At 39.1% G+C, this 9465-nt stretch overlaps 1 protein-coding gene across 1 annotated transcript; it reads right to left on the reverse strand.

The window, feature by feature from the left end:
• Positions 1 to 3624: 3624 nt before the first annotated feature.
• Positions 3625 to 8919, reverse strand: LOC147632795 (BTB/POZ domain-containing protein At5g48800-like). The gene is made up of 4 exons (XM_086806925.1): positions 8487 to 8919; positions 7945 to 8011; positions 6214 to 7404; positions 3625 to 4394 (listed from the first exon to the last, which is right to left on the reverse strand). The coding sequence occupies exons 1-4, from the start codon at positions 8576 to 8578 to the stop codon at positions 3714 to 3716; spliced, it is 2031 nt and encodes a 676-aa protein (XP_086663051.1). The 5' UTR covers positions 8579 to 8919; the 3' UTR covers positions 3625 to 3713.
• Between the last annotated feature and the right edge of the window lie 546 nt (positions 8920 to 9465).

Below are 9465 nucleotides of genomic sequence, written 5' to 3' on the forward strand. Positions count from 1 at the left end.
TACATTTGTGAGATAGGTGATGAGAGCAGTGCACATATCGCACATGGAGAATCTTGTCTATATCATCTCAGATTATCATTATTTTGTTGGCCATGTGCCAAATGATTGTACATATTATTTATGCACGCTTGTGCGTGGTGTTGCTATATTATTAGCACATATGTTAGAAGCGTTTGGTTTATTTTACACTTATTAGTGTGTGAACAAACTATAGTGCTTGAGCTATTTTTGTAAAAGTGGAAAAGCAAGTCCAAATTTGTACGCACGACTATTATTAGCTCCTTGGACTATATATTTAATACGATTCTCAAAATACTCATGTCGTGGAAGTGGAAGCTACACGCATGAGGGAGGGAGATTACACCCAATAGTGTGTTGATGGTGATGTCTACTCTATCTCATGTTTCATTTTATGCTCAATCTTGTCAGTTTGATTGAAGTATGTGGTTTATTTCTTGATGTTTTTGTGAGTTTAATTAATTTCTCAAGGAGTACAGGAGGTCCCGTGACAGTGTATATATGCTTGGGGAAAAAACCCTCCTAAAGAGGGAAAAAGTGCTTTGGACCACTATTAGCCTACATTCAGACATCACTACCATATAAATGGCTACAAGCCAGCATATGCATGTGATTCAAAATTTTAATGGGTGTGAGTGGAAAATGTAACTCTCTTATTTTCTTCACATAGATAGTCTTAGTGATTCAAACATATGTTTACAAGTACATGGATTATCATTTATCTAAAATGATAGAATGTAGTTTTTTGTGGTGTGACATCATGCTTAAGAAAACATTAGAGTGCAAGTTTTATCCACATTAAATGAGAAGTAAACAAAATGATGAGCCAAATTCAACTAGATTTTTCTTTAGTATAAATAATCCCTTGTAAAATAAATTAGGCTTTCTTTTTTATTCTAGCCTATCATACTATGACACATGAAAGGGGAAGTTGTGTTAGAAGAGAAAAATACTATTAGTCCCAATCATTGTATAGAAAAATGCTCCATATGAGATCAAGTTGTTAATGATATTAAAATGAATGTTGTTCCACTACAACAATTTGATAAGATCAAGAATGCATGTTGTGTCATCGTGGGTTGACTACTTTTTATAAGGCCATAGTGCAAAAGTTAAGGCCCCTATTATAATAATATTGAGATGATTAATTTCACATCGAATCTCACATTTTAAGTGTAAACGGCCTAGACTTTAGAGGTTTGAGAGCCAACTTATGTCTTTTGATGAGTAGGGCTATGTTTTTATGCATTCCATACATTGGGAATACATTTTGTACTTTCTTTGACTTGTGTGGAAACTTGAAAGGTGTATTAAACCTAGAAGCTTACAAACAATCCTTAAGAAAGCCTAAAAGTTCCTTATCTAAGAGTGGCAAGCCAAATTTTCCATAGGTGGTAACAGTAGGCAAATATAAAATTTAAGAAACACCAATAACCTTTGGTAGTTGAAATATTGCCCATATGCATTGCATTGTAACGAAAATTTATATACGTATTCACTAGTTTTAATCACCTTTAAGCTTGAAATTTTATGTATCTAACTCCTATCATGACACTTACATAAGAATTATTAAACTTGTAGAGAGTGATTTAAATTGAAATTTGAAAAAAAGGTAGGTACGGGCCACAACATCTCCCCATGATCCCTACCCTATACACACGCTCAACTATACACATGTTCATGAGCTTCAAAGACAATGCTTGCATAGAAAATTAAACTTGCAGAGAGTGATTTAAATTGAAATTTGAAAACAAGTGTTCAAGATAGATTATCACTCATCAAAATATCTATTTGGAAATCCAAATTTATTTTCATTTACACTCTCACTTGTTGAGGACAATAAAATGATGTGGATGCTAGGGTTACAAAAGGGAGGTCAAGCATTACCTTGGCAGTGGGAAAGGGCCATAAGAGACCCTTCCCATCGTGGGTTGACTACTTTTTATAAGGCCATAGTGCAAAAGTTGAGGCCCCTATTATAATAATATTGAGATGATTAATTTCACATCGAATCTCACATTTTAAGTGTAAACGGCCTAGACTTTAGAGGTTTGAGAGCCAACTTATGTCTTTTGATGAGTAGGGCTATGTTTTTATGCATTCCATACATTGGGAATACATTTTGTACTTTCTTTGACTTGTGTGGAAACTTGATAGGTGTATTAAACCTAGAAGCTTACAAAAAATCCTTAAGAAAGCCTAAAAGTTCCTTATCTAAGAGTGACAAGCCAAATTTTCCATAGGTGGTAACAGTAGACAAATATAAAATTTAAGAAACACCAATAACCTTTGGTAGTTGAAATATTGCCCATATGCATTGCATTGTAAAGAAAATTTATATTCATATTCACTAGTTTTAATCACCTTTAAACTTGAAATTTCATGTATCTAACTCCTATCATGACACTTACATAAGAATTAATATTAAACTTGTAGAGAATGATTTAAATTGAAATTTGAAAAAAAGGTAGGTACGGGCCACAACATCTCTCCATGATCCCTACCCTATACACACGCTCAACTATACACATGTTCATGAGCTTCAAAGACAATGCTTGCAAACGAAATTAAACTTGCAGAGAGTGATTTAAATTGAAATTTGAAAACAAGTGTTCAAGATAGATTATCACTCATCAAAATATCTATTTGGAAATCCAAATTTATTTTCATTTACACTCTCACTTGTTGAGGACAATAAAATGATGTGGATGCTAGGGTTACAAAAGGGAGATCAAGCATTACCTTGGCAGTGGGAAAGGGCCATAAGAGACCCTTCCCATGGCATAACTAATTATATCTAACGAGTTAAGAAATAACATTAAATTTGCATTAATGAATTATTGTCAGCTTTTCTGATGGGTACAGGTGGGGCATAAGGCCTAGTTTCAAAACCCATTTTGGCACAATCGATTTTACCTCAAGCTCAATTATGTAACAGTATTTGACAAGATAATGAACCACTCCATGGGTAAAGGCCCTTTCTCCATCCATTGAGCTATAGGTGAAGAAAAGCCATAAGGATATATAACAATTAATTAATTGTTACCATTACCTCTACATAATTCAAGTTATACTCTCTACCAAATTTACATGTGCATGCCTATATGCTTATAATACTAAAGTAAAAGTATGTGGTCACATCATCTTTTGAGACTCAGCTCGCCCTTGCATTAGATGCACACTTTTTGTTGAGCTTCCCATGCCATTTCGATAACCTGATCTCATTTTCGACAATTTTACAATGCAATTTTCAACTAGGGATTTTTTTGGTACAATTAGAGCCAAATGTTCTGAGACATGCCACACCCAAGTAACTCGACCATGGGAAACAGGCTAGATTTTTGCGAGATTTTTTACGAGAACCCTTACCCTTCAAAATTGATGGGTTTGGTGAAATATAGCAAGTTTTTTTTTGGAATTTTAGTGAAATTAAAGTTGTAAGTATTTCGTGGGCAAGGCCTAATCTTTTCTTTTTTTGTTTTTCCTTTTCTTTTCTTTCTTTCTTTCTTCGTCGCTTCACACTTCGTGATACTTCATGTGTTACAACCAGCCACGCACGAAGCTCAGCGCTTAGACGAGGCAGCAGCTTAAAACTTAACCTTTTTTTTATTAACGCGAGAGAGACTTTGAGTGTATACAGAGAGACAGGCACACACAGAAAGAGAGAGAGAGAGAGATGGAGTATATACAAGGCCCTAAGATAAAGAGTGGCGTTTTCGCCTAAACTCCTTCTTGGGTTGTTCCAATGACGCTTGCATAGAGGCACTAGATATGGAGCTAGCTCGCCTCTGAGGTTGAGGTTGGGAGAGAGAATGTGGATGATGCAGATGATGGTGATGATTAAATGGGTTCAGCTTATGGTGATGGAATGGGTTCAGCTTGCTGATGGATTTAGAGAAAGCATGGAAGAAGCCATGGTGTTGATGATGGTGTGGCAGGTGGGCCTTCTCCATGTCATGCTTCATGTGGAGGTGATCCTTCTCAAGGTCACTTAACCTCATCCTCATTCTAGCCACTTCAAGCTTGAGCTCTCTATTCTCTCTCCTCACAGAAGCATAGTGGTCCTTAGGAGCGAGGGCGCCGCTGCTAATCTTGTGCAATGACCCTGTTGCATCGCCTGTTGTAATTTGATTGAGGTTTTGATTATGATTGTGATTGTGAATGTTGCTCATGACCGGGTCTACGACCTCGGGATTGTACGACCCCGCCATCACATTCCTTATCCTCATCTGCTCAAAGTAGAGCACCTGCACGACCGCCTGCACTGGTAGCCTCTCATTCTGTGCTGCATGTGTGCATGCCTCCTGTGACAGCTTCTGAAAATCCAACAGCCGACATAGCTTCTTTCTCTCCACATCTGTCAAGCTAGGATGAGCCTGCAGAACAGGTGCATATCTCATGGTGAGCTCCTTGACTAAAGATTTGTAATAATTAACATTTAAAAGATGGATTGGCTTAAACCATACATAAGCCTGTCACCACCACAGAATGAAATACAAGAGGGCATGTGCAAACATGGGAAAAAATTATATCTCCTCACCAGGAGGGAAGGGTAGAAATGAGGAAATAAATTTGCATTTATGTAAAAGATTTTTCTTTTCTTTTTTTTTTTTAAGGGTGACCAGATAATCCCCCCTGAGAAGAGAGTCCATGCCTAGCATGTGAGAGCTAATCTACAAAGCTTGTCCTTAATATATTAAGCCCAAAACGGTTCTAGAGATCAGAGAAGAAATTAAAAAAGCTTTATTTTTAACAAGAAAAACTGACAAGCATTGAAATTTGAATCAATAAGAGACTCCAAAAAAGGCCATACATGGCATTTGATACACAAAAGACCCATGTGACAAGAACAGGTATTGGTATATAAATGTGATACAAGAAAAAACTTCCATGATAACCTCCATAGTATGATTAAATTAATATCTAGGCCATGTGACTAAAAACCTGCTTTTCCTCCAAAGCTGCTTGTGTTATCCCAGGTGTGTCAGAAGCACCTAAAAGCCTAGAAAAAGCAAGCTTTATTAAACTACCACAGAGGTACCCAACAAAAAATTGCATAAAGGACATGGTGCAAGACAACTAGTTTGTCTTGTATCAAACAATATGATAAAGAGGTCTACTATAAAGCACTATAGACATTCCTGTTCAAGCAAAAAGCAAAAAGCTGCATAAAATATATCATACAAAGATTGCCATATTGTTACCACCATACATGGCTGCCTTTTGCCACAATTGGCACGAGGTCTATCAAGTCAAATCTATACAAAGCTGGCATGAAAAACTAGGCATGGTAAGAGGGAGAATTGCAGTATGTGATAGAGCTTCACTGTAGTTAAAATGGTCAGGAGGTTGAAGTCCGAACCGGAGGTTGTCGGTTCAACCAACAATCTCTACAGGTGGAGATAAATTGTAAATCAAATGGGCTTTAGCCCTAAATTCCACTTAATACAATGACAAGGCTTGATAAAGAAACAGCACATATGTGACTTTTAGAGAGGGATAAAGTGGAACTTTTTAGCTCCTTTTTAGCAACTTCACACATCTGCCACTTCTTGAAAGAATAGCTTTTGTTTGCAATCTTCTATTTTAGGAAATGAAGTGCTCTATTTTGGGGGAAAAGCTTAACAGAAGGGCTTCAAAGTCCAAATGGCTATGATGCAGTTAGGACTAGATCCACTTTTTAAACAGAGCTATGAGGGTAAGTGGGAACAGTGCTTGCAAATAACATTTTTCCTAGCCAGTGAGAAAAAGGACAAGGTTGAAGTGTGGCCGGTTTTCCTTGATCAAAATCCTGTGATTGGTCGGCTTTATAACTAAAAAACTGAAGGTTAATCAATTTTCTTCATGACAAGGTCAAAGTTCAGCTGGTTTTTTTTTCCACAGGTGCTAAATGCCAGGTATTTTTGAGCACTGAATGGGGAAAAGTGGTCTAGCAGTCAGTCAGAATTGAATTTTAATAACCACCATGCTCATTTTCTAGCATTTTGGCCATCAAATGCACCCAAAACAAAATTAAAGACGGTAAAAAATTCATATTCCATGGTGAAAAAACGTTTGTGTTTTGTGGGCATCCCATCATCCTTTGTTGATAAAGCATTTCAAGTGCAAGCACTTCAAGTGTAAGTGGGACTCTGAAGCCTTGAAGACAGGAAAACATATTTGACAAGAATATGAAAAAGTTTATGAGGAATGTACCTTGAGAAAGATGTCAATGGCCCTGTACAGCCCATCTTCAACAGGTCTGGCATAGTCTGGTAGCAGCTCTGCTAGTAAAACAAACTTGGATAAACTCAAATTGGCATCAGCAGCAATCTCGGCGAGGTACCCATCAAGCAGCTTGCAAACCTTCACCATGGGGTTCTGAGTGGGAGAGTTGAAGCCATCAGTCTCATCATACACTTCAGACATGTTGTCTTCGAAGTCATCCTCGCCTTGTTGCTCGATAAAGCTAGCAATGAGCCTGTGTACAATGTCCACATCAAAGAGTGTCTCGCCATCATAGTTACCGAAAGATGGTATCAGAAGGTCATCCAATGTGGCCCTATGCAGCTGGATGCCGATCCGCCTCTCTAGATCCAACCTGCAAGCCAATGTTGTCTCCAACATGCATGCTGTTCTTAATAGCCCAATGAGGAAATTGATGGAGGCCACATGCTTTTCTCTTGGCAGAAGGCTTACTATGGTCTCTAACAGTATCCTTTGCTCATGCTCCATAGCTGTGGTTGCATCATGGACCTTCATTTTGTTCCTTATGGTAGAATCCCATAGACCCGAATTCTTCTTTGTCAATCCTTTAAGAGACTTGTGCGCATAGTAGACAAGGGCACCCCCGACACCTTCCGTTCTCAATCCCTTCTCCCTCATAGCTGCCAAAACTCTTTGGTAAAAATCGATGCGAAGGACCGACAAATCCTCCACCCACCAATCAATGTGGTTGCTCGTGTTATGTTGGAATTCATGGAATGTGATCAGGCTATGGTGGTTGGATTCATCTTGCTCTTGGATGGCCTTCAAGGCCGTCCATTCAATGCATCTAGCCACAATCCTGAGATCCTCTGCCATGGGTAAGAGGTTCTCACATGTGTTAAGGGTTGCCACAATGTCTTTAAAGGTCTGTTTGCTCAGCCTTTCAAGGTAAGTCTCTGTTTGGGACACAAGGTTGTCCTCTCCATGCTCCTCTGACATGTCCAAATACTCAGCTACACATCGAAGGAGGGCGACATTGTACTTTGAGATTTCAAGGCACACACCATAGCAAAACTTGGCTGCTAGCTCAAAGCCCTCTGCCCCTCCAGGCATACCTTCTAACTCCACCCTTGATGCCTCCCCTTCTCTCTCTTCCACTACTAGCATTCTGAGAAGCCCACATCTTGATATCAAAGGGAACTGCCCAACACAACATATAATGCTGCATCAGTACATGTAAATAAGTAAGCTGGAAACTAACAATGACAGACAATTGCAGTTAGAAATCACTGCCTAATTACTGAAAACGAGAGAATTGGTGAAATTTTCTTCAGCTACTGCTGCCCAGCTAATTGAGTAAAACTGTCAATTTAGAGAAAAAGGGTAGACGGAAGGCACATTAATCCCTGAATAGAGTGATTTGCGAGACTAAGGACCCAATTAAGAGAACAGGCAAGTGATTAAATAAATTAAGGTCCAGAGGAGTAAGAGCCCAGAAGCACAGAAACGAGAAGCTAAATTAGCATTGACTTCCGCTTCTAAGACAGCGCTGAACTGGCCGAATTCGGAGAAAATTGTCAAGAAGGCCAAGTCAACCCCCCTTTACATTCGGAGGTAGAAGTTTTTTTCTCTCAAAGTCAACCTCTCTAACAGTCAAATTAGCATTAAACTTCGTGGGTTAAAGATAGCCAGGAAATTAAGCTAATACATAATCTAATTGAGTTCACTTAAAGATAATACCTTGTGTAAAGCAAAGGTCACACCGCCAACTTCAACAATAATATCACTTGGAACATCTGGGATTGTCCTGCATGTATGCATGATGGCATTGCCCATACCTTGTCAGAAATAAAATACACTGCCAAATTTCAATTGGAACAGGTAAAGTATAGCATTATTATCATTAATTAGGTCACAAGTATTGGCCAATTCTACTTCATATATAAACAAGAGAGAAAGCAATAAATCCCAATAGGCAGATAACAGTAGGTACACCAAAAGAACAATGTGTGTTAGCATAAAGTGGGTGATCCAATGTAATATTTGTCCAGAGAAAGACTAAGGTAAACTAAGGTTAGGATATATACTTTGTAGATTATCTATTCACAAATCAATGACATTTTCATGTGACTAAGTTGCGTTTCTCTATCAAATATAAACTGTACCCAGAAATTAAGTGTGATCTTGACCAGGGCATTCAAAGGAGAATAGCACTAAACCAATGGAAATTTAAGAAGATTAGCACAGGACCATGGCAGATTAAGCAAATTGTGAGTACAAACCAGTTGTTGGGTTGATTGATAGGTGCAAGGGCAAGTCCAGTGCGGTAAGGGGGTCTAACGAGAGGGTAATCAAGGTTGTGGCTGATAGTCATGGCTGTGGAAAAGCAGCAATGGGCATACAATGGCTATGAAAAAGCAGAGAACTGTGGAGAAGCAGGCAATGAAGATGGCTATGGAAAGTCAGAGAGGGAAAGTAGCAATGGGCAGAGGCATTAATGAAGAAAGCTTGGAAATGGCTACAGGAGAGAGAGAGAGAGAGAGAGAGAGAGAGAGAGAGAAGCAGAGGGAAAGGGTTGCAAGTGGCTATGGAAGCAGAAATCAGAGGGAAAGCTTACACAGATGTTACACACAGAAAAATGTGGCCATGGCGGAGAGACAACTGCAGAGAGAGCAATACACTATACACAGGCGAGTATAGTATAGAGAGAGAGAGAGAGAGAGAGAGAGAGAGAGTGTGTGTGTGTGTGTGAGAGATAAGGATAGCTCGCCACTGGTTATACGATTGCCTGCGGATCTAGCACAGCCATAAATGACAAGCTCGCAGTCATTTTAGCGGTTAGCGTTGCCCACAGCCAAATGTGGCCGCGTTTTAGCTGGAGATTTAACACAGGAGAATGCAAGCAACAGCAGCTAGCTAAACTGGCAAGGGCAGCTAAATGCAGCTACCCCGCCGCTAAATGTAGCTACACTTGGCTATAGTACGGGAGCTCACTGGTCGTGCGAACCTACGTGCATGCAGCATTTCTCTTTTTTTTTAAAAAAATTTATTAAAAGCATTTCTCATTTTCTGCCTGGCTCTAACTTTTGATTTTTTTTAAATGATATTTCAACCTAATGCATTTTAGATTGTTGAGACTAAATTTGGCGGCCTCGACAAAGACCCGGATAAATACACCAGGCGCCGTCAGATATGGCAGCTTTCATGCCCGGCCACGCGATGCCCGCCGTGTTGCGTTTTAGAGGCGCTGCTAAAAGTAGC

Source organism: Cibotium barometz, chromosome 13, assembly GCF_041138505.1.
Source record: "Cibotium barometz isolate CiBa-2024 chromosome 13, ASM4113850v1, whole genome shotgun sequence".
NCBI classification, from domain to species: Eukaryota; Viridiplantae; Streptophyta; class Polypodiopsida; order Cyatheales; family Cibotiaceae; genus Cibotium; species Cibotium barometz.